General features: G+C 42.1%; 1 protein-coding gene across 1 annotated transcript; it reads left to right on the plus strand.

Moving 5' to 3' along the window:
• Positions 1 to 715: 715 nt before the first annotated feature.
• On the plus strand, positions 716 to 1,876 carry LOC147368194 (olfactory receptor 10H1-like). The gene has a single exon (XM_086413416.1). It carries the CDS (start codon positions 753 to 755, stop codon positions 1,707 to 1,709), a length of 957 nt encoding a protein of 318 aa, XP_086269542.1. The 5' UTR covers positions 716 to 752; the 3' UTR covers positions 1,710 to 1,876.
• The last annotated feature ends 24,496 nt before the right edge of the window (positions 1,877 to 26,372 follow it).

A 26,372-nucleotide genomic window follows, 5' to 3' on the forward strand; every position in this document is an offset into this window, starting at 1 on the left:
GATATGCAGAGATGAAACTCCAACCAGCAAGACATTTTTCTAATTAAAAATTTTTATTAGGGATGCCAGAATAATAACTTATTTTAAAGATTGTATTGTTGACCTTTTCTTTAATTTTACTTTTTTTGGGGGGGGGGGGGAGGAAATGATAGAGGCAACAGCAACCTCTGAAGTGGAGACTTAATCCACATGTAGAAGATAGAGACCATTACTTTCTACCACTAGGATTTAAAAATATAGTATTAATAATGAAAATTTATTTAATTCATACTATGTACTAGGACCTGTGCTAAGCACCTTAGATGCATGTTGTTGTTCAGTTGCTAAGTCGTGTCTGACTTTGCGACCCCATGGACTGCAGCACAGCAGGCTTCCATGTCCTTCACCATCTCCCAGAGTTTGCTCAAACTCATGTCCATTGAGTCAGTGATGCCATCCAACCATTTCATCCTCTGTCACCCTCTTCTCTTGCCCTCAATCTTTCCCAGCATCAGGGTCTTTTCCAATGAGTCAGCTCTTTGCATCAGGTGGCCAACGTATTTGAGTTTCAGCTTCAGCATCAGTCCTTCCAGTGAATATTCAAGTGGTCCTATTTAAACCACAAGGCAAACCTTTTTTCTGAACATTATTATGCAGATGGACTGATTATGGTTTGCAGAGGTGAAGAAGCCTCTCCAGGAAGTCCTGAAGAGGGCTCATTAGAGACTCTGAGTTCCTACCTATGGGAATTCCTCCTTCTTTCCCCCAACAGTATGGCTGCCATTCTGAGGCTAAATTACACCTCAGTGACTGAATTCATCCTCATCGGCTTCTCCACCTTCCCCCACCTTCAGCTGATGTTCTTCCTGCTGTTCCTGCTGATGTACCTGTTCACGCTGCTGGGGAACCTGCTCATCATGGCCACCATCTGGAAGGAGGACAGCCTCCACACCCCCATGTACCTCTTCCTGTGCGCCCTCTCCATCTCCGAGGTCCTCTACACCTTCGCCATCATCCCGCGCATGCTGGCCGACCTGCTCTCCACCGACCGCTCCATCTCCTTCACGGCCTGTGCCAGCCAGATGTTCTTCTCCTTCACGCCCGGCTTCACCCACTCCTTCCTGCTCACCGTCATGGGCTATGACCGCTACGTGGCCATCTGCCATCCCCTGCGCTACAACGTGCTCATGAGCCCCCGAGGCTGCGCCTGCCTGGTGGCCTGGTCCTGGGTTGGTGGCTTAGTTGTTGGGCTAGTGGTGACATCTTCCATTTTCCAACTTACTTTCTGTGGGTCTAATGAAATTCACTATTTTGGCTGCCATGTGCCACCTCTTTTGAAGTTGGCCTGTGGAACTGAAGTGCAAGTAGTGGCCAAGGGCGTGGGCCTGGTGTGTATCGCCGCCCTGCTGGGCTGTGGTCTCCTCATCCTCTTGTCTTACGCGTTCATCGTGGCCACCATCTTGAGGATCCCTTCAGCCGAGGGCCGGCACAAAGCCTTCTCCACGTGTGCGTCCCACCTCACCGTGGTGGTCGTGCACTACGGCTTTGCCTCTGTCATCTACCTCAAGCCCAAGGGTCCCCAGTCTCTGGAAGGAGACACGCTGATGGGCATCACCTACACGGTCCTCACTCCCTTCCTGAGCCCCATCATCTTCAGTCTCAGGAACAAGGAGCTGAAGATCGCCATGAAGAAGACCTTCCTCAGCAAGCTCTACACTTCCAGCATCTGAGTGGCTGCGGTGGTTTCAGATTATGGTAGAAGGAAGACCACACCCTCATCTACACAATGGGGTTAATCAAAGCTATCTTGTAAGATTGGTGTAAAGATTTGAGTGTGTGTGTATGACACTTAACACATAGTAGGTGTTCAATAAATGTTAATCTTTTTTTCTTTTTCCTCTCATGGTCTGTGTGTCTCACATTAGCTTCAATTTTAAAAAAAGATTTATTTATTTATCTTTGACTTCATGGGGTCTTCATTGCTGTGTGCAGGTTTTCTCTAGTCATGGCGCCAGCAGGGACTACTCTCTAGTTTCGGTACACAGGCTTTTCATTGCAGGGGTTTCCCTTGCTGCAGAGCATGGGCTCTAGAGTGTTCGGCTTCAGTAATTTTGGCTTGCGGGCTCAGTAACTGTGGCACATGGGCTTAACTGCCTTGTGGCATGTCGGATCTTCCCAGACCAGGGGTCAAACCCATGTCCCCTACATTGCAAGGTGGATTCTTAACCACTGGACCACCAGGGAAGCCCCTAGTTTCAATTTTTAACCAAATAACTTTGTTGAAATATAATTCACATTCCATAAAATTCACTTATTAAAGTACTCGCATAAGGACACACAGAACCTCACTCCCACTCCAACAGTATTAAGGAACCTTAAAAAATTTTTTTCATCCAATTTGATAAACAAAAATTGAACTTCACAGTTACCTTCATTTACTGTCATTTTTCTACAATAACTAGTTAAACAGATATTTGAGAGCCTCTATATGCTGTTGGCTTCCCAGGTGGCACTAGTAGTAAAGAACCCCGCTGCCAATGTAGGAGACATAAGAGACGCAGTTTTGATTCCTGGGTTGGGAAGATCTTCTGGAGAAGAGCATGGCGAGCTACTCCAATATTCTTGCCGGGAGAATCCCCATGGACAGAGGAGTCTGTTGGGGTACAGTTCATAGGGTCACAAAGAGTCAGACACAACTGAAGCATGCACACACTCACCATAGGCTGTGAATGAATACCATGGTGGACATGGGCTGGGTGTCCTTGACCTCCCCAGAGCAACATTCTACTGGGCAGAGACAGACAATATCTGATAAGCTAATATGCCAATAATAAGCCCATCTAATATGTTAGGTTGTAATAAGTGGGAGTCAAGTAAAGCAAGTCAAGAGAGAAAGACATGGCCAAGAGCGTTCTATTTGTTTAATACATTTAGGAAGGGGATCCACAGTATTTGAGTAGGTAAGATTCCAAGGGATTGAATTTTGAGTTGCTGTTTTCTAAGAAAAACAGACTGTAGGAGAATGAAGTGTGTGTGTGTGTGTGTGTGTGCGTGTGCGTGTGCGTGTGCGTGTGTGTGTGTGTGTGCGTGTGTGTGTGCGTGTGCGTGTGTGTGTGTGTGTGTGAGAGAGAGAGAAAGGATGATAATGCCAACAAGCAATCCAATGTTTGGATACATTAAATTTGAGATGTCTTCTAGTTATCCACTTGGAGATACTGAGTAGACAGTTGGATAGGGGTAAATATAAGAATTTGAGGATTACTTGTGTGCACAAGGTACTTAAAACCGTGATACTGAATGGGATCCCCAGGGAGAGAGAATGCTGATGAAATACAAGGATCAAATGGCTTAAATAGCTGTTTTGTGTTTCATGTATAAAGGAACCAAGATTTTGTTTAAGTTTTTTAGTTTAAAATCTTGTGCTTTAAAATATCGTGTTGGTTTCTGCCATACATCAACATGAATCAGCCAGAGGTATACATATGTTCCCTCATGCTTGAAGCTCCCTCCCAACTCCCACCCCATCCCACCCCTCTAGGTTATCACAGAGCACCGATTTGAGGTCCCTGAGTCATACATTAAATTCCCACTGGCTATTTATTTCACGTATGGTAATGTGTCTGTTTCTACGCTACTCTCTCAATTCTTGCCATCCTTTCCTTTCCTCACTGTGTCCATGAGCCTAACAGTTCTTTATTAATGATTGCATCTAAAGTTTTCTGATCTTAAATGTCACAGCTCTGAACATCCTATTATTTAGACAGATCTAGAATGATATCTACAAAACATCCATGTAATTAGGTGGAAAACGGGGTGCAAGAATTAAAGCCAGGTCATCCTGACTTCAAATACAGTTTTTCACAAACCAGCCAACATTCTGGCTTGTTCAGCACAGATTACATTGGTAATTGGTCATTACATTGGTCCAGCTAAGAAATGTCTGTTAATAAATTTTATCTTCCAAGTCCTATGTAGATGCTAGGTGTGATGGTGAGCAAGATGGACAGACTTCCTGTGTTCAGGAAACTGATAGCCTAACAAATCACAATAAGTTTGCAGAAGGCATTGGGTGCCCAACTCATTGTTGGTGTCAAATCATTTTCCAGTCTTTTTCCATTGGGATACCGGTAGGACCAGAGGCCAAGTTGGCCTTTAATGAACAAAATGAAAGAGCCCAGTTTGTATTCTTGCCCAGATCTGTTTTGCTGCCAAGCATGGGGAGTATCTTGGCTCAGTGTTAAAGAGTTACTCAGGAATTCCAACAAGAATAAAACTTATTTTGAAATCATGAAGTAGTCCTGAGTCTGTAGAAATGTTACTTCAGTGTCCCAAGGATGCATGTTCCAGTGCATGGTGGGTTACAACTGCCCACCTGTGGTTTAAAAGGCTCTTAGGATCCTGAAGTGCTTGATTTGAAACTGAGCTAGTCCTTCTTAGATGGGGGACCCACAAAACCCCTTGTGGGAAAATGGTGTGTGAGGCTTTGGGTGGAGAAGGCTGGGAATCAGAAAAGACCTACAGGAGAAGCCTGGCCCTTCCAATTTGTGTGATCTTGGATGAGTCATGCAAGCATCTTGAACCTCGGTTTCCCCTCTGTCAGATGGAATGGATGTGAGTTTATCTGCCCTGATCCCCCACTGTGAAACTTTAATGAGACAACATATGTGAAGGGGTAACAGGAAGCCTGCAGTATATACTGCAAAGGAGGATTCTCAGGGTTCTCCAGTGTGGTTTGAAATGGTTTCCACATTCTAACAGTTTACATTAACATGAGATGTTTTACTACTCAATTTATAGAGAAAGACTGGATTCAACTTTAGGACAAATAATGCATAGTTTCTGCTCCAACATAAATACAAATATTTTCTTTTTTTTTTAAACTTTGGCTAATTTGACTAATTTATTGCTTGTGTTGTTGTGTTGTTTTTTAAGTATTTTATTTATTTATTTCATTTTTGGCTGAGTTGGGTCTTCCCTGCTTTAGGTGGGCTTTTCCTAGTTGTGTGAGAGGGGCTACTCTTTGGTTTATGGGCTTCTCACTGCCCACTCTCTTGATGTGGAGCACGGGCTCTAGGCATGTGGGTTTCAGTAGCTGCAACACGCTGAATCAGTAGTTGTGGCTTGCAGGTTCTAGAGTGCAGGCTTAGTATTGTGGCACACAGGCATAGTTGCTCTGCAGCAAGTGAGATCTTCCTGGACCGGGGATCAAACCCATGTCCCCTGCATTGCAAGATGGATTCTTAACCACTGGACCACCAGGGAAATCCTCTTGTGCATTTTAATTATATATGTTGTTGCATACAACAGTATCACCATAAACTAAAATCCATTAAGTATTATAAATTGCTATTTTAAAATAAATGCATCTGAAACAATTTAAATTTGTCAAGGAAACTTAAAAAAATGAGTTATAATTGACACAAGACATTGTGTAAATTTTTGATGTCCAATGTACTGATGTGATACCGTTGCAGAAACCAGTAATTAAGAAACCAAGTGCCACATTCAGAGAGTTGGAGAAATCAGGTTTATTATGCCGGCGGGCCCAGAGGAGTTAACACTCCAAACTCTGAGCCCTGAACAAAGGGGTTGTTGAAGGTCAGCGTCTTGCAGTGGTCATGATTTAATCTTTGTAGAGGCAGCTGGCAAGGGCCAACTTTCAGTCAGCAAGGCCCTTTCATAGCCACATATTTGATCATGTTTTGAGGGCATTTCATGGTCACTGTGTCCTGTGGTGCTGGGAAGGCTCATTTTCAGGTCTAACAAAGATTCCATTGACAGGCCACTCAATGTGTTATCACTAGACCAGGTCTTGTAAGTAGCAAAAGTCTCTGGACCATACCTGTCGTACTAGCCTCTTGGTCCAGGAAAATATTTCCTCTTGTTGCTTCTTCCCATATCTAGAGTTACACAATTACAATTATTGATCTCATATGGAACTGCATGTCAGCAGTTTATCACAGGCTTGGTCACACATTTGGTAACATAAGAAATAATCTTCTGGAGCAAGCTACATAGAAAATAATATACCTAGCAGTTATTAGTAAGGTCACAAGGAAGAATTTAAGTCAAAAACTTTCACTCGGTTCAGTTCAGTTCAGTTGCTCAGTTGTGTCCGACTCTTTGAGACCCCATGAATTGCAGCACGCCAGGCCTCCCTGTCCATCACCAACTCCCGGAGTTCACTCAAACTCATGTCCATTGAGTCGGTGATTCCATTCAGCCATCTCATCCTCTGTCGTCCCCTTCTCCTCCTGCCCTCGGTCTCTCCCAGCATCAGAGTCTTTTCCAATGAGTCAACTCTTCGCATGAGGTGGCCAAAGTATTGGAGTTTCAGCTTTAGCATCAGTCCTTCCAAAGAAATCCCAGGGCTGATCTCCTTTAGAATGGACTGGTTGGATCTCCTTGCAGTCCAAGGGACTCTCAAGAGTCTTCTCCAACACCACAGTTCAACAGAATCAATTCTTCTGTGCTCAGCTTTCTTCACAGTCCAACTCTCACATCCATACGTGATCGCTGGAAAAACCATAGCCTTGACTAGACGGACCTTTGTTGGCAAAGTAATGTCTCTGCTTTTGAATATGCTATCTAGGTTGGTCATAACTTTTCTTCCAAGGAGTAAGTGTCTTTTAATTTCATGGCTGCAATCACCATCTGCAGTGATTTTGGAGCCCAAAAAAATAAAGTCTGACACTGTTTCCACTGTTTCCCCGTTTATTTGCCATGAAGTGATGGGACCAGATGCCATGAACTTCATTTTCTGAATGTTGAGCTTTAAGCCAGCTTTTTCACTCTCCTCTTTCACTTTCATCAAGAGGCTTTTGAGTTCCTCTTCACTTTCTGCCATAAGGGTGGTGTCATCTGCATATCTGAGGTTATTGATATTTCTCCCGGCAATCTTGGTTCCAGCTTGTGCTTCTTCCAGCACAGTGTTTCTCATGATGTACTCTGGATATAAGTTAAATAAGCAGGGTGACAATATATAGCCTTGATGTACTCCTTTTCCTATTTGGAACCAGTCTGTTGTTCCATGTCCAGTTCTAACTGTTGCTTCCTGACCTGCATATAGGTTTCTCAAGAGGCAGGTCAGGTGGTCTCGTATTCCCATCTCTTGAAGAATTTTCCACAGTTTATTGTGATCCACACTGCCGGGGACCAGCCCCGGCTGATCCAGGGTATTCAAAGGAGAGATGGCATAGGCGAGGATCAGGATACAATAGCTTCAATTAGATATTAATTAAAGATATAAAGAGTAATAGAATAAGGATAGCTCAGTAGGAAAATTCAGTGGAGAAAAGAGGCTGAGTAGCTTGGTTTACGCGGGAGACCAATAAAACTTCAAGACAAGAAGTTTGCACCACTTACGTAGGCCGCAGGCGTCCTTCCGTTCTCCCGAAGGAGAGGAGACACTGAGGCCTCCCTGGTCGGATCTTAGAAGCCCAGGCATAATTAGTAAGCATGGTGGGTTCCGCACTCCAGATGGAGACTCAATCAGAGTGAGAGAGAGAGCGACATGGGGAGACCAGTATTTCGAGAAACTGATCCCAATTCTTTATTTTCCAGAGTCTGTTTTTATACACTGAGATGTTATACAAAAGTCACGTGGGAACAGCAGTCCTGACTTTTATTAAAGTCAGGTGCTTCACACAAATGTATACAGAGGTCTTAGGGGTGTTACATCATCTTCTGGCCAGGGGGGCCTGCTGACAATTTATGACCCTCTCCTTGTGACAGCGGTCAGTCAATCAGGACACTTATTTTTCCAGGGCTGATTATTCTCAAAACAGACGCCACCCAAATAAAGTTACATTCCTACAGGGTGAGGGTGTAGTGGGTTTTAGTTAAGGAAAGAATTTACTTAGCCTAAGGTCTAACGTGATTAATATCAAAGGTTAATACTTATTTCTTCTATATATTCATTAATGTGTGTAAGGGCAGGGGATGTGGAGACTTAGCAACAAACATTGGCTCAACAAATGAAAAACCCTTCACCAATACAATTTCTAATCAGCCCATTATACTTATACTAATAGTTTTCTAACTTTTCTAAGGAACCTGTTTTTAGAAGGTTTAAAGCATCTCGTGCCTCTCACGGTTGGGAGGCTGTGAGCAATCACATGTGGCCGGACGAGCCTGTCAGGCAGGCTAGAGAACCTTCAGAGGAGTTTGTAGGTTAAAACACTCTTGTCACACCCAAGAGTTTTTATTGACTGGAGCTCTAGGTTAACTCCTTCTCCGAAAGAGGTGGTGGGGGACAGCCCCCCGTAAAGTCAGAGGTGTAGGTAAGAGCACAAAGTAGTAAAGTAGGCAGGCTCTGGTTATGGGGGTAGACGCTCGAGGATTTCCAGGGGGACTCCTGAGGCTCGATCCCGCCTTTGCGTATGTCGAGCCTCCTTCCTCATGACCTTTGTCACGGGCGGAGTACCTCACTCTGGCCCCCAACATCTCCCCCTTTTTTATTTCTTAAAACAGCCAGATGCAGCTCAGTCGCGAGCTTCCGAATGCTCTGCCAGAGAATCCTGACAATACAAGGAAGAATGATTATGAGAAGTAGGATTAGAGACTAGGGATATTAGACAGAATATTTTTCCAGAAATAAAGTTAGAGATGGTGTGAAAAAAGTCATTAGCTGCTCCAGCGGCGGTAAAATCCAGTTGAGAGTGTTCCAAGGTCTATATTTGATTATGAAGTTTCCCTAAGTCCAGGCCAATATCAGAACTGTTCCAAACACCTGAGATATGATTTTTAATCTTTTCCCATTCATAATCTGTCTCGTTTACCTTCAAAGATGTCATGCATATCCACCTGTAATCAATGTGGCATGTCAAAGCCATCTTCACCTTTAAAGCCTATAACTCAATCCCAATATGCATAATTGCTTCTTCTAAGGCGTCTACTCTCATCTCCAATTTTCTATCTATAGCTTCCTGAGTTGCTAGAGTTAAAGAAACAATTTTAGACATGGTATCAACATATTGGGCAGTATGCACTTGTTGAGTCAATGATATTGCTGCCACAGTAACAGAACTAATTGCTGCTATTAAAGCTGATATTCCTAAAATAAGTAAGACCACAAACCGTCGCGATTGCATTAAATCCTGCAGTTGTTGTAACACAGTAAGACCATAGCTATCATATAGGCACCATAAGATAGGATGGGCATTGTAACACCACAAAGGAGCAAACATTACATTGAGGGTTTAAATAAGATGAAAGCATACATTGTTCACAAGTCACTACGTTAGGTCCACCTGAATAATTCATGCCTACATTAAGTTTGTTGGAGTCATTAGTAAAAAGGAAAACATAAGGCAAGGGTGGATAAGCTAAAACAGAATAAGTAGAATTATTTTCTGGTTGGAGTTCACGCTGCAGCAGCCCTGTCAGTCTCGCCGGGATCTCGATGTTTATCTTGTTTCCCCTGCTGGCCGGCGCCGTGCTGGTCTGGACGGCACTTTGTGGGTGCACTCTCTTCTCTGGCCCTCACTCGCTGCACAAACTTCTTTGCTCTAGGTCGCGGGGTGCAGCGAGGAGGGTGCGGGGCGAGGCTGGAGGCGCAGAGGCGAGAGCTGCCTAGTGGGCGGGGCAAGCGAGTGCGCACCGCGAACCTGGCCTGTCTGGAACCCAAATTGGTGAATCTGCGTCCTGTGGAAAAATACAAGCACATCCTCGACCGCTAGTTAATAATGAGTCAGGACCCTTCCATTGTCCTGAGAGAAGGTCCTTCCATTTGACTAATGGCTTTGCATTCAATTGCTCTGGGCACCAATGGCGAAGCATTGCAGTAGTTCCGGCGGAATCGGCATTTAAAATATTTATTACAAAAAGAGCATGTTGCAAGATTTGATGGGGAGAGCTATACTTAAACTCCCCTTCTTTTAATTTTTGAATTTGAAGCTTTAATGTTTGATGTGCTCTTTCCACAATGGCTTGTCCCCGGGGATTATAAGGGATGCCTGTATTGTGTTTAATTTGAAACTGTAAACAAAATTCCTGAAAAGACTTAGAAGTGTAAGCAGGAGCATTGTCAGTTTTCAGAGCTTTTGGTAGGCCCAAATATGAAAAACAAGTAAAGAGATGTTGTATAACATATTTAACTGCCTCTCCGGTATAAGACGTTGCAATAATGACATGAGAAAAGGTATCTATAGTTACATGAACAAAGAAAAGTTTTCCAAATGAAGAGATATGAGTTACATCCATTTACCAGAGTATGTTAGGTTTGAGACCACGAGGGTTAACTCCCATAGGTAGACTATTATAAACAGTGGGGCAATATAAGCAAGAACGCACAATCTCTCGAGTAGTTTCTCTGGGAATTTGGAATTGATATCTTAAAGAGGTAGCATTTTGATGATGAAGTAAGTGAGAGGCTCTGGCTTCCTCAATCACCGTAGCCACTGCATTTCTGGTTAACAAGTCAGCCAAGTCATTAAAGGCATTTAAAGGGCCGGGCAATCCGGAATGAGCCCGAATGTGTCCAATGAAAAATATTTTATTTGTTTTCCAAATTTGTTGCTGTAATTTAGTTAACAAATGAAATATGGTAGTTTTATTTTCAGACAAAAACCGCAGTTTCAATGTGTGGAAACAACCTGACAATATACTGAGAATCAGAATAAAGGTTAAATTCTTCATCTGCAAACATAGCAAAAGCCTCTATGCTGTTTGAAGTTTCCCATGTTTCTAAAACCTTTTGGTGATTTTTAGTAACTATGGAGGCTTTACCGTCTGCTGACCCATCAGTAAAAACTGAGCATTTGGAATAGGAGATTGTTTACATCTGACAGGAAAAATAACTGGATGTCTGGATATAAAATTCAGCAAAACATGCGAGGGTAAATGATGCAAAAATTTTGACCAAAATAATTTCCTACGGCAATCTGCCAGTCCTCATCAAACATTAGAAGAGCATCAAGTTGTTCCTTATTATATGGAATTACAATTTCTGATGGCTCTTTACCAAATAATTTAATGCTCTGCTTTTTTCCTTTAATATCAAAGTAGCTATCAATCCTGGATAAGAAGCCACTACTTTTTTAGTTTGAGCGGGGAGATGGACCCACTCTAGGGGGCCGTTTTGTTATAAAACCAATTTTTTGTCTGGCTACCCCAATTACACCTATGGGGGTTTTATGGTAAAAGAATTGTCAAGCAGTTGTCAATTAAATTTTTTAAATTTTTTAAATTTACATTTTAACAGCATAAATTTTGGGATATGTTAATTTAGGTCTAATGTTTAGTTTAGGTCTCTGTATAAATTTAAACAATAAATGTATAACCTCCTTATCTCATTTTGGTAAACAAATATATCTAAATGCAAAATGTATTTATATATGTATTTATACATGGCAACAAGTATAAACTTATTGACATAATATACTTGAATTAATCTTTATAATTAATATGTTAATTAATATATATTACAGCAATACAACACGTACACAGCTAATACCAGCCAACACAAACCAATGTACTGTAATAGCACATGTCACACATATATAATTATACAGTATATAGAACATATATCATCACAGCACATCAAACCATACCAATTAATATCAGCCACACACATTATATTACTGTAATATATATTTGATTATACAGTATATATATAATATGCATATACAGTATACATACTAATTTATATACAGATTAATTAAGTATAGATCCATAAATAGAATTAGGTATACCTCTATTATATTTTATTTATACCCATACCTAATTAGGTGAACTGCAATTAGGCAAATATATTTATATTATGTATTTATAATAATATATATAGTATTATTAATTGTACCGCCTGTTGATCACTAAGAAATTGAGAAAACCCTTCTCTGAGTATCTCCTATTTGAGATAGCACGTCCCTCCCCCATAGGGTAAAGGGGAGCGTAGGAACTACGTAGGGTTGGAAAGTTCCACAGGTATCTTCAAACTGCCAATCTAACATTTTTGAACTTTTAACTACTGTGGGGGCTTGAGGGCAAATGAAACAAAATTTGACCCCTGAAATCTATCAGGGCAACTTGCCAATCATCACTATTTTGTAAAAGACTTGCAGTTGATCCTTATTGAATGGAATTACTATATTTGCTACTTCTTTTCCAAAAAGTTCCACACTTCTTTTTTCCTCCTTTTATAATTAATTGTGCCACCAAGCTGGGATAAGATAAAACTATTTTTCTTGGGGTCACTGGTAGATGGAACCAATGGGCCTTTTTGTCACAAGCACCCTGTAGGTGTATGTTTCGTGGCAAAAATAATTTAATCTCATCTTTTGGTAATATTAATCTTAATTAACTGATCATTTAAAGTCTCATACACTTCAACAAGAGCTAACTCTGTCTCATTAGTCAACTTTCTCTTAGAACTGGAATTAGGATCAATTTTTAAGCAATCAAATAAAGGCTTTAAATCTGCAGTAGTCAGTTTTAAATGAGGGCGTATCCAATTAATGTCCCCTAATAATTTTTGGAAATCATTTAAAGTTAGTAAACAATCTCTCCGCAGCTTCAAAGGGGCATTATCAGTTTTTAAAACTTTTGGCACACCTAAATATGAGAAGCAAGTAAAGAGGTGTTGCACAACATGTTTATAAGCTTCTCCAGTTAGTTTTGTAAACCAAATCTGGTCTATAGCTTTTTAGATGACAAGCAACCATCTAATCTTTGCTTGAATACTTCCAGCAACAGGAAACTCACTACTCTTCAAGGTTTTAAACTCTCCCTCACCTTTTTTTTTTTTTTTCTACAGCATTCTCACCCCGCATAACACTTTCTCTAATCCCACCAACTCATTTTCAGTATTATACGTGGGCCAGGAACTAGGCCAGTCTTTTCCAGCAATGTTAAGAGACATCTGTTCCTGTGTCTAATAGCCCTGACATTTTATTTTCTTGAATTAAAAGATCTTTTAAAGGCCTTGGAGCTGTAATTCCCTGCACCCAAAAAGCTAGATCACTAAATCTAAATGCTCTGTGGCTCTTAGCTTGAGAAGTCAAGGTTTTTCTTGTCTGATAATAAGGTAAAAAGCAAAAGCTGTGTTATCTTTGACCTTTATTAATTTGCACAGTTTTAGTAGGCGGTGAGAACAAAACTTTAATTTCTCAATATAATCAGAATCTACTACACCATGCACCACCGAAATTTTCTTTTTCTTTCTTTCTTCTTTCTTTCTTTCTTTTTTTTTTTTAAGAAAGCGAGCTACGCCCTAGCACAAGTCCTACAATGCCCTCAGGTAGGGGGCCAGCCACTCCTGTTGGAATTGGAGTAACCAGCTTGTCAAGGGTTAATATTGTTGCTAAATCCCCTTACCATTTTGTTTTTCTCTTAGCCTGGGTGAGACCCCCCTGAGGGGGTTTTCTCCAAGGAGCACGCTCTGCATATTGTGCATGCAGTCTGTTTTAAAAGCTCCACTGTCTAAAAAACTTTTTATCTTTTTCAGGCTTAGGCAACACTTTGAGAGGCTTTGGGGGCAAAGTGGGGAACTCTTGGGCCCTGGAAGGCGCAAACGGAGGCGGCAGCTATCGCCCCAAATCAGAAAGTGGTGGATAAGTTTTTTTAAAAGTTTGCGCATAGGGGGAGGTAGCTCGCCAGGGTGTCTAGCCACAGTGTCCTGTAAGTCCTCTCCTCTCTCCTCTGCTGATTTTTTCTTCCTTCTTCTCTTTAAATCTTTCTCAAGTTTTCTTTCCCTCACTCTATCTTTTTTCCTTCCTCTTCTCTTCTCTTTTACTTTCTATCATTTCCTTCTTGTTTCCCTCTTTCATTCTCCCTTCTTCCTTCTTACTACCTTCTCTTTCTTTCGTTTCTTTTCCTTTACCCTCTTTCTCTCTAACTTTTTCTTTCCTCCTCCCTCTCTTTCTCTCTGTATCTCTTTTTCTAACTTCCTTTTTTCCTTTTTCTATCTTGCTGCATTCCCTGATTCCTTCCTCCTCCGTTCCTCTCTCCTTTTCACTCTTTAGTTCTTTTTCTATCTTTAGATCTTTCTCTATTTTCTTTCCTTTTTTCTTTTTCACTTTTTTTCTTTTTTCTTTTTATTTTTCTCTCTTTTTTTGCTTGGGTGAGGCCCCCCCAGAGGGGGTTTTCTGCAAGGAGCAGGCTCTGTATATTGTGTATTTTTTAAAAGCTCCTTTGTTTAAAAGAAAACTTTTTTATCTTTTTCAACTTTAGGCAATGCTCTGGGAGGCTTTGGATGTAAACTGGGGAATTTTTAGGCCCTGGGAAGTGCAAGCGGAGGTGGAGTAGTCGCCTTAAATCAGAAATTGTTGGATAAATTTTTAAAGGTTTGTGTAGAGGGGGAGGGGGCTCTCCAGGGCGCCCGGCCGCAGCGTCCTGTAAGCCCTCTCACTCCTCGGGAGGTAGAGCACAGTGTCCCTCCTCTTTCTTGTCAATGGCAGAAAATATGATCTGTGCAGAAGGTGGAGACCCACTACCATCCACCGCTATAGCCTCTCCCATAGGTCATCCCACAGCCTCATGATGAGGATCCAGAACATTTTTAATCATATTTATAGGATAAGTGTTTAGTTGTTTTTTTCACCTTCACCCAAGTATCTAAATTAACAGTAGCTTCTTTAACAGTTTCAAGATTACTTGTATAAAGAGTTGCCATTCTTAGTTTCAGTGTTATCCATGTCAGAAAGTTAAATATAATAGAAGATAAAGCTTTTAGCTTTCAAAAGATCAGGCTTTTCTTTGGCCTTTTAACTTCAGAAACCATTTTTTTCTCTCTAACTCTAACTCTTTAACACTTTCAACACTTCCCACTCCTCTCGCCCTGTCTATCCTACAGGGGGGTCCGCGGCACCCTCGAGTGGGGTCCTAGCCGTCCCGAACCCTGGAAGAACAATAGGGCTGATGGCCCAGATTGTTCCGGGGGAGGAACAGCAGGCTGATGGCCCAAACTGTTCCGAGGGAGGAGCAGTAGGGCTGGTGACCCAAACTGCTCCGTGGGGGAACAAGAGGGCTGGTGACCCAGATTGTTCCGGGGGAGGAACAGTAGGCTGATGGCCCAAACTGTTCCGAGGGAGGAGCAGTAGGGCTGGTGACCCAAACTGCTCCGTGGGGGAACAAGAGGGCTGGTAACCCAGTTGTTCCGAGAACGGGGAGCAATAGGGCTGATGGCCCTGATTGCTTTGGGGAGCTTACCTTCGAAAATCCCTGTCTCGGTCGCCACCTGCCGGGGACCAGCCCCGGCTGATCCAGGGTATTCGAAGGAGAGATGGCATAGGCGAGGATCAGGATACAATAGCTTCAATTAGATATTAATTAAAGATATAAAGAGTAATAGAATAAGGATAGCTCAGTAGGAAAATTCAGTGGAGAAAAGAGGCTGAGTAGCTTGGTTTACGCGGGAGACCAATAAAACTTCAAGACAAGAAGTTTGCACCACTTACGTAGGCCGCAGGCGTCCTTCCGTTCTCCCGAAGGAGAGGAGACACTGAGGCCTGCCCGGTCGGATCTTAGAAGCCCAGGCATAATTAGTAAGCATGGTGGGTTCCGCGCTCCAGATGGAGACTCAACCAGAGTGAGAGAGAGAGCGACATGGGGAGACCAGTATTTCGAGAAACTGATCCCAATTCTTTATTTTCCAGAGTCTGTTTTTATACACTGAGATGTTATACAAAAGTCACGTGGGAACAGCAGTCCTGGCTTTTATTAAAGTCAGGTTCTTCACACAAATGTATACTGAGGTCTTAGGGATGTTACATCATCTTCTGGCCAGGGGGGCCTGCTGACAATTTATGACCCTCTCCTTGTGACAGCGGTCAGTCGATCAGGACACTTATTTTTCCAGGGCTGATTATTCTCAAAACAGACGCCACCCAAATAAAGTTACATTCCTACAGGGTGAGGGTGTAGTGGGTTTTAGTTAAGGAAAGAATTTACTTAGCCTAAGGTCTAACGTGATTAATATCAAAGGTTAATACTTATTTCTTCTATATATTCATTAATGTGTGTAAGGGCAGGGGATGTGGAGACTTAGCAACAAACATTGGCTCAACAAATGAAAAACCCTTCACCAATACAATTTCTAATCAGCCCATTATACTTATACTAATAGTTTTCTAACTTTTCTAAGGAACCTGTTTTTAGAAGGTTTAAAGCATCTCGTGCCTCTCACGGTTGGGAGGCTGTGAGCAATCACATGTGGCCGGACGAGCCTGTCAGGCAGGCTAGAGAACCTTCAGAGGAGTTTGTAGGTTAAAACACTCTTGTCACACCCAAGAGTTTTTATTGACTGGAGCTCTAGGTTAACTCCTTCTCCGAAAGAGGTGGTGGGGGACAGCCCCCCGTAAAGTCAGAGGTGTAGGTAAGAGCACAAAGTAGTAAAGTAGGCAGGCTCTGGTTATGGGGGTAGACGCTCGAGGATTTCCAGGGGGACTCCTGAGGCTCGATCCCGCCTTTGTGTATGTCGAGCCTCCTTCCTCATGACCTTTGTCACGGGCGGAGTACCTCACTCTGGCCCCCAACACCACACAGTCAAAGGCTTTGGCATAGTTAATAAAGCAGAAATAGATGTTTTTCTGGAACTCACTTGCTTTTTCGATGATCCAGCAGATGTTGGCAATTTGATCTCTGGTTCTTCTGCCTTTTCTAAAACCAGCTTGAACATCTGGAAGTTCACGGTTCACATATTGCTGAAGCCTGGCTTGGAGAATTTTGAGCATTACTTTACTAGCATGTGAGATGAGTACAATTGTGCAGTAGTTTGAGCATTGTTTGGCATTGCCTTTCTTAGGGATTGGAATGAAAACTGACCTTTTCTAGTCCTGTGGCCACTACTAAGTTTTCAAAATTTGCTGGCATATTGAGTGCAGCACTTTCACAGCATCATCTTTCAGGATTTGAAATAGCTCAACTGGAATGCCATCACCTCCACTAGCTTTGTTCGTAGTGATGCTTTCTAAGGCCCACTTGACTTACATTCCAGGATGTCTGGCTCTAGGTGAGTGATCACACCATCGTGATTATCTTGATTATGAAGATCTTTTTTGTACAGTTCTTCTGTGTATTCTTGCCACCTCTTCTTAATATCTTCTGCTTCTGTTAGGTCCATACCATTTCTGTCCTTTATCGAGCCCATCTTTGTATGAAATGTTCCCTTGGTATCTCTAATTTTCTTGAAGAGATCTCTAGTCTTTCCCATTGTGTTGTTTTCCTCTATTTCTTTGCATTGATCGCTGAGGAGGGCTTTCTTATCTCTCCTTGCTATGCTTTGGAAGTCTGCATTCAGATGCTTATATCTTTCCTTTTCTGCTTTGCTTTTCACTTCTCTCGTTTTCACAGCTATTTGTAAGGCCTCCCCAGACAGCCATTTTTCTTTTTCACATTTTTTTTCCATGGGATGGTCTTGATCCCTGTCTCCTGTACAGTATCACGAACCTCCGTCCATAGTTCATCAGGCACTCTATCTATCAGAAATAGTCCCTTAAATCTATTTCTCACTTCCACTGTATAATCATAAGGAATTTGATTTAGGTCATACCTGAATGGTCTAGTGGTTTTCCCTACTTTCTTCAATTTAAGTCTGAATTTGGCAATAAGGAGTTCATGATCTGAGCCACAGTCAGCTCCCAGTCTTATAGCCTGGTATACCCCAGGTCATCTGACTCAGTTAAATGATTATAGCCAAGTGTTCATCTCCTGGTTGTATATCATGGAGCATCAGACCTTTATCCAGAGATTGGTTACTGAGATAAGCTTTAGAAACAATCTTAGAGTGTCTTTTCAATAACTTAAACATTTTAACAATTTAACAAGGAACTGTCTCAGAAATGAGTCTTAGTAAGCACAGACCTTAATCAACAAAACTAGAACTTAATATTCAGTGAAACAAAAGTTTTTCCTTCTTGGAGAACTCACTGTGAGGGCATTAACACTGTAGCCAGGGAAGGCTTTAACCCGTCAAATAAAAATGAGGTCCGTCAGGGAGCTGGGAAAAGCCAAGTGGCTGTCTTGGATTTCCCATAGCCCTGGCTCTTTGATTTTCAGCTGTTGTTTACCCATTTTTAATTTCTTGATTTAGGAGCAGACTATTGCCATGTTTTAAGGACATTAGGACAGCAAAAGTCTAACCGTGAGGGGTTATATTTTGTAGAAGCAAAATGAGCTTTGTCTACATGTACTACATTCTAAAATAATGTTTATTTACTTTACCAAAGTAACAAAGATTTTAAAAACAAATGTAAATCACTCAAAGGCAAAGAAATTAATAATCTGTTATCAAAATCTTCATTCTAAGAAAACCTGTTTCTCTAAACAGAGAGAAGACCAAATTCCAGTCTGGTACCAGCTTACTGTTAATAACAAAATTTGTTTATGTGTTTAATCTTAGAAAGTCTTTTCCATCAGTCTTGAAGAACTAGCAGAATTTTTCTAAAGGCATGAGAGTAAAATCATAGAAGGCATGTTTAAAATCTGATTCTATTGCAATTGACAAAGAAACCTGGTTATTGAACACTTTAATATGACAACTAGAATTGTAATTGACTGTATTTTATCAGGGCATATCAGATCTATATGAATTTCACATAATTTGAGGATATCTATATTAGTAACATCAACCATACAGTGTAACCTGAATAGACTTATCACCCCTTCAACAGTACTTCTCATGTAATTTAACATGTCCAGTGGACCAAGGTATCTTAATAGCTCTTTGGGATGTCTCAGGGACCCTCTGAAGCATCCCAAACTTAGCTAGAAGTCAAGTTATTTAGGAAGTTTTGTCCATAAATATCAAAAGGGTTTATAATAGTCAGGTAGGATCATATAAGTTACTGTGAAATAATAGTTATTTACTTAGCCAAAGTTAATAAATGATTTCAAAGGTAAATACAGAACAGATCAATTAAGAGGTAAAGAAACTTAAATCTATTATTGAAAGCAGTTCAACATCTGAAGAAAATATGTCTTCTTAATAGAGAGAAAGGCCGAATTTAACTTTTTGCACCAATTTACTTTAAATTCATTTAGGCAAACTTAATTAAATTTATTTTAAACTTAGTCCTAACCATGCACAAAACTTTTTTTCAGGGTCCACTTTCCACAAACCTTCTAATCACTTTTTGTAACAGCCACCTGTAAGTCAGACCTAGTTTCTTTTCCCTTCATAAAATGTGATTTTATTTTTTATACCTTCTTTATTAAAAACATACATCCTACTTTCCTTATTAGATTAGCAAACAAACATTAATACTAGATATTTAATATTGAATATATCCCAGTTCACATGAATCTGAAATTTATTTAGGTTAATTTTTTCTTGTATTTAGAATTGTTTGATTTGTAAGCACTTACTTTTCTTTAGGCCAATTAAATTAGAACTCATTTACAACTTCAATAATATTATCAGAAAAAAACAAAAGACATACACTGAGACATACATAAATCCATACAGACAGCAATCTTGTAGTTTTCTGTTTGAGATTTAAAATATCTCTTTGACCCCCCCCCCCCTTTTTTTTTGTTTGCTTGAAGTTCTAATTTGCCCAAGGCTGAAGTCTCAGGCAAAGTTGGCTGTGTATTTCAAGGACATGGAAAGGGTTAACTTCAAGCTTTCCCCTAGGCAGGCCTTTCAATAAGCTGAAAGTGAAAGTGAAGTTGCTCAGCCATGTCCAACTCTTTGTGACCCCATGGATACCAGGGTCCTCCATCCATGGGATTCTTCAGGCAAGAATACTGGAATGGGTTGCCATTCAATAAGCTAGTTGTTTTTAATCACATGTGCAAAAAGAATTGGTTTTACAGTTTCCAAAAAGAAAAGAAGTTTCTCTCACTCTGTTCAATCAGCAATCACGCACTCACAATCATTCAGAGGCTATCACAATGCCTCCCTTCTCCAGGGTCCTCGGGTTTCCTTAACTGTTGCTCCCTTCCTGGGAGCTCCACGGAGGTTATCAGTCACAATGCCTTCCTTCTCTTGAGTCCCCAGTTCTCCCTATCTGATGCTCCCTTCCTGGGAGCTCCACGGAGGTGATCAGTCTCCTCTTCTACCCTTTGGAGTAGGATCTGACTGGGGACTGGCCCAGGGCCTTACCTGATCCTGTGGCCATTCCCGGTGAGTTGGTCCAGGGGCTTGGCCGTCCATAGAGTCGGGACACCAGTCGGGAAGAGAACCCAGAATACCGTCAGGTGGCACGCCTCCTTGTTTGTCTTGGGGTTCCTTGCTCCAGCCCAGCCGTGCCACCAGTGTGGTGGCTCAAGGGGCTGACGTGGTTGGAATCTCACTGGGGCCTCCAGAAGTGTTGCAAAAACCAGTATTCGAGAAACCACGCACCACACTCGGAGAGTTGGAGAACTCAGGTTTATTACACTGGCAGGCCCAGAGGAGTTAACACTCCAAGCTCTGAGCCCCGAACAAAGGGGTTACAGAGTTTCTACAGACAGACTAGAGTGGGCAACACTGGCTGTTAATAGGCTGATTTAAACTAAGGGGTTTCACGTCCATGGGAACAGCAGTCAAGATGGGGAAGGGGATGCATGACCTTTACACCAACAGGCATGATTAAGCAGGTTTGCAGGGGTGGGCAATTTCAAAGAGCAGGACAAGGGTGAGTGAGATAAGCTCCAGTTCCTAGTATTGTGAGTCCCCACTGTCTGAGACTATGTGATCTACGTGATCCAGACTTTGCAAGGAGCAAGCTGAGTTACAGAGGCAGAACCAGCAGGAGGTTATGTAAAATTTCAACTTTTCCTCTTCAATACATTGATGTTGCAATATGATTAGCACTGCATGTTAACTCACACCTCTGGTGTGTGAACAATTATGATGTAGTGTCTTATCAGCTATGAAATTTATAATAGAGTATTATTGTCTATAATTACTGGCTCTGCATTAGACCTGCATGCTTTATTTATCTACTGTTTACGAATTTGTGCCCTTAAAATCATTTCCTTGGGACTTCCCTGGTGGTCCAGTGGCTAAGAGTCCACACTCTCAGTGCAGGGGGCCCAGTTTCGATCCTTGGTCAGGGAACTAGATCCTACATGCCCCAACTTAAAGATTCTGTTTGCTGCAACTAAGACCTAGAGCAGCCAAATAAATAAACATTTTTAAAAAACCCCAAAAATATCTCTTCAATTCCTCCACCCCTCAGTTCCTGCACTTGTCGACTAAAAAAACATGTGCAACTTGAGAGTTGCAAGTTAAGCTTTATTTGGGGCAAAATGAGGACGGCAGCCTGGGAGGCAGCATCTCAGACAGTTCTGAGAGACTGCTCCAAAGCGGCAGTGGGGGAAAGTCAATATATAAGGTTTTGGTGAAGGGGGAGTTCAATGCCATGAAGCACTCATTTTACAAAAGGTTTTTGTTAGTCATGAGGATCTGATGTCACCGTGAAGGAATTTAGTGCTTCTCAAATATGAGGAGATGGAAGGATTGAGATCGTAAAATCCGTTCTTAAAAACATCCACCAGATTCCACCATGAACTCCCTCAGGGGTTGTTGAAGGTCAACAGGTATACCAGCATGGGGTTCCATCTCCCTAGAGGCAGATGGCAAATGCCTTTGTTGTTCAGTCATTGGCAAAGTTCTTGGTAAATGCCAATTTGTAGCTGACACACTTATTATTGTGGTTCGACAAAGAGTTACCTTCTCGCCCATGTACCATGTCACTCTCTAACACAGCAGGGGATTTCTCATGGGGGGCTTCCTTTCTTGACCCAACTATAGAGACTTCTCTGTCTCTCAGCAAGTGTTCAAGATTTACTTTTGAAATGTGGGGTTTCCTCAACGTTTTCTGAGTCTGCTTATTACTGTTTCCAGCTACTATTGAGCATATGTGTACCGTACTAAAGTTTAGGGTGCTTCGCTCTCCCCTGCTGTTATCCGGCTTAGTCTTTTGCAGCCTCATAATACCTGTGTTGTAGCTACCTGTGTTGTTGCTGCCTGAAGGAGGGTGGAGGCTGGATGTCTTCCACTTCTCTTTGCCATAGGGGTTTATGGTAATGGGAGCAATTAGACCAACCTGGTTTCTTGAAGGAGAATGTGCTGTCCCAAGGATGAAAGAACAGAAAAAAACCAGGGAGGGCCTTGGAAAGTAGGGAAGGAAAAAACTAGACCCGTATTGTCCTTCCCTTACACATGTCGTAACTATTAATGAATTTCAGGTCCTCCTGAGCAGTATAACCTGTCTCCCCTCCTACTCCATATGTGCTGTGCTTAGTCACATAGTCGTGTCCAACTCTTTGGGATCCTCTGTCCATGGGGATTCTCCAGGCAAGAATACTGGAGTGGGTTGCCATTTCCTCCTCCAGGGGATCTTCCCAACCCACGTATTGAACTCAGGTCTCCCACATTGCAGGCAGATTCTTTACCGTCTGACACACCAGGGAAGGTATTTGCCTCATTCTTCCTCTACCCAGTTTATGTATCTCATCCAATCAGCAAATGATCCGCAAGACCCCTATCCCACACGTTATATCCTGGGTATAAAAATGGACCAAGGACCTCTACTCAACGTTGGCTCTCCCTTGAGCTGACCCCAATGTTCTAACAGCATCTCCCACTCTAATAACCTTTTTTTCCTCTCATTCTGTCACATGTCTGAAAATTCTTTTCCAACCCATGCACAGACCATGGCAGAGAAGAAAAGATTCTAGGTTTAAGGCGAATTCATATAAAGTACCCTGCAAGAGACAGGAATCATTGAATTGCATTTTCTCTACGTGATCATCTCATACATCTTTCCAGCCTGAATACATTTAGATAAAGGGCCTGTTCCTAGAATAGAGTTGCTGTGTTGTGCTTATTTGTGTCCAACTATTCGTGACCCCATGGACTGTAGCCCACTAGGCTCCTCTGTCCATGGAATTTTCCAGGCAAGAGTACAGGAGTGGGTTGCCATTTCCTACTCCATGAATAGAGCTATCACCAGATATATCTGCAAAGAATAGGGGCCAGGTGTGGTGGGGGAAACGCAGAAGGGCCTTGAGATCAAAGTTCATCTTGGATCCCCTCGTTTCTTCTGGGCCCAGTAAATACTTGTTTACCCAACATTTGCTTTTCCATCTTTATGTGAATTGTCCTCCTTCCCTTTGAAGTTCCAAAACACTACCTCAGCACTCAAGCTCTTTACCTTGAACTATATATGGTATTTAAAGTGAAGTGCTAAAGAGTTGAACATGACTGAGCTACTGAACAACAACATTTGTAGATAAAAGATCAGAGAAGTTAATTCATGAATATCACACAGCAAGAAATTGGATGGGCCAGGGTTTGAACTTGCATCTCTCTGATGTGAGTCATTGCCCTGAAGCATCAAGTTATCCAAGTCTTGGCTATTGATCTCTTTTTAAGAGTGTTGAGAGAAATGAACAATTCTCACGGGCAATCAGCTTGTCCCTGTTTAAGAAAACGAACAAAAAAAGCCCTAGAAATGGAGTTGAAATGATGGGCACAGGTCTCTCACAGCAGGCAATTGGTAGATCCCATTTGAACCCACCACCTCCAGCCCCACCCCCTAGTTCTCATCAACAAAGGCACTTGGGTATCCTTTCTGCAGGGAACAAAGAGAGGAAAACACTTGCTCTGCACAGCCTACTGAAATCTACTATGGCATAACATTCCCTGGGCTCCAATTACAAGTTTCATTAGTAAGTACGCCAAGGGATATTCTGTGACTCCTAGGGGCTCATTGAAAGTTGACACACCATTCTCATCCCCATTTCACCTGTTGAAAAATGTTTTAAAGTCCCTAAGATTCAGGTACTGAGCTGACGCAGATGAGGTTGGATGCATAGATCAGAGAGCCAAGGTGCAGAGAAGGCCACAGGTCCATCCCACTCTAGAGGAATGGTCCCCAGATAGTTTTCCTGCTTAGTTTTAAGCCCAAACTTTGACTGGCAGCCAAGAGATTTAATTGGGAATTGAAGATGACCTTCTCTTCCCCAAGGCACAGAAATTCCAGAGCTCCAGACAAATTCTCCAACGTACACCATGGTACCCTGAGCTGCAGAACACAAAGTTCACAAAGAAGTTAGTGTCGAATACCTCTGGGAGCTACAGCTTCTGCTGCTGCTGCTGCTAAGTCACTTCAGTCGTGTCCGACTCTGTGCAATCCCATAGATGGCAGCCCACCAGGCTCCCCCATCCCTGGGATTCTCCAGGCAAGAACACTGGAGTGGGTTGCCATTTCCTTCTTCAATTCATGAAAGTGAAAAGTGAAAGTGAAGTTGCTCAGTCGTGTCCGACTCCTAGCGACCCCAGGGACTGCAGCCTACCAGGCTCCTCCGTCCATGGGATTTTCCAGGCAAGAGTACTGGAGTGGGGTGCCATTGCAGCTTCTGCTTCCTCAATAATAATGTTTACTGCACTTTTTGATATAAATTCTTGTTCAACACCTCCCCTCTTCCCTCTGTTACTCTAGCCAGGTCCAAAAGGAAGGACCACTCTAGACTTGCTCATCGTTGTGTTTCCACAGGCTGGCAATTAACAGGTGCTCAGTAGTACTTGCTAAAGAAACAAGCAAATAACTCTTTCATTATAGACCTATGGAAGTTCTGTGAGCTGCAAAATCCTTCTGAAACATAAATGGCTGTCCCCTAATTTCATTTTCAGGTTCATTTTCAGGTGTGGTGGGCCTTACAGGAACCCACCTGCCCTTGCGTATGTGTGTGTGTCATAATCAGCATCCCCTGTACAAATGAGTCTTATCTTGTGGCTGTTGGGAGTAGGGAGTAAGGTCCTTTTATTCAGCCCCCTGCCAGTATCCTTAGGCCACTAGGAACCACTTCCCCTTCTTGCTGTTTTTCTGTTCCTCAAATGGACACTGATTTTCCCACCTGAGGTCCTTTGCACATGCTAGTCCCTTTGCTAGTGCCCCCTTCCCTCTCCCTCTTGAGCAGAAAGTCTTATTGAAATGCCACCTTCTCTGTGAAGCCTCCCCCTAGCCTGCCCTGCTCTCTATGGATGTGGTCACTGAGCCTTCCCTTCCTCCCACTTTTCCTTCTTGTCCCAATGCAGTTATCTGTCATCTACTTCTTCTCTCCCCTGTAAGGTCCACAAGAGCAGGTATCCCTGTCCTGGGCACTGTGGTCTCCCCAGAGATGGGCTCAGATGTTTCATACACATCTGTTGAGCACACGGGTGCTGGGGCTGACTTCCTCTGTGCCGGAGATAAGAGTTAGGTACAGTCTTTAGGTACTGAGGTTGGTCATGCTTATCAAACTATCCTGCAAGGGTGACCAGTTCTGATTTTTCATAGTTATTAAAGAGCAAATCAAGTATGAGATTTCCTTCTTCTATCTACCATTGCACAGCCTCAGAAAAGAAGGCATCTCCTGAGCAAGTCGATGACCAAGAAATTGAAGAGCTCTTCAACTCTACTTAACGGTCTGGGCTTGGTGGGGATTTTATCCTATAAAATTTATGGTATATGTAGTATGTGCTAGATGTAAAAGATCAGTGGGACTCAGATCTCATTTCTAAGAGGTTCTGGACAAGAGATGGAGATAGGGAAGTGCCTAAGTCATTCAGATACTGCAAGACAAATACAATGCAGATGCAACAAACTCAAAATAAAAAGATCCCTAAAAAGGAAAGCCATTGATAATTAAATTGCCACAAAAAATAAAGGGTATCTGTCAGATTCATATATTAGGAGTCAGGCTGAATATGCATGAGAACTGCCAGCACAGTCATTAATTCAAAGGCATGGTGCAGTGGAGGAAAGTGGGTGGAGAATGTTCTTCTCTCTTTTTTTTAAATTTTATTTTCAATTGGAGGATAATTGCTTTACAATATTGTGATGTACAACAATACATCAACATGAGTCCATCATAGGTATACATATGTCTCCGCCCTCTTGAACCTCCCTCCCACCTCCCTCCCCATTCCATCCCTCTAGGCTGTCACAGAGCTCTGGCTTTGGGTTCCCTGTGTCATACAGCAAATTCCCACTGGCTATCCTCTTTACATACGGTCATGTATATATTTTAATACTACTCTCTCAAGTCATCCCACCCTCTTCCTTCCCCACGGTGACCATAAGTCTGTTCTCTATGTTTGTGTCTCCTTTGCTGTCTTGTAAAAGTAGGATCATCAATATTATCTTTCTAGCTACCATATACATGTGTTTTATATGATATTTGTCTTTCTTATTCACTTCACTCTGCTCTAGGTTCATCCACTTCATTAGAACTGATTCAAATACATTGCTTTCTATAGCTAAGTAATATTCCACTGTCTATATGTACTACAATTTCTTTATTCATTTATCTGTTGATGGACATCTAGCTTGTTTGCATGTCCTAGCTATTATACATAGTGTTACAATGAACATTAGGGTACATGTGACTTTTTCAATTATGATTTCCTGAGGGTGTACAACCAGTAGTGAGATTGCTGGGTCATATGATAGTTTTCATTTTTATTCCTAGTTTTTTAAGGA

This window comes from Bos grunniens, chromosome 7, assembly GCF_055505025.1.
Source record: "Bos grunniens cultivar Pamir isolate PY7600 chromosome 7, Bosgru_T2T1.0, whole genome shotgun sequence".
In the NCBI taxonomy this organism is placed as follows: Eukaryota; Metazoa; Chordata; class Mammalia; order Artiodactyla; family Bovidae; genus Bos; species Bos grunniens.

Coding starts and splice junctions, on each gene's coding strand:
- LOC147368194 (XM_086413416.1), top strand. CDS start 753: ATGGCTGCCATTCTGAGGCTAAATTACACCTCAGTGACTGAATTCATC.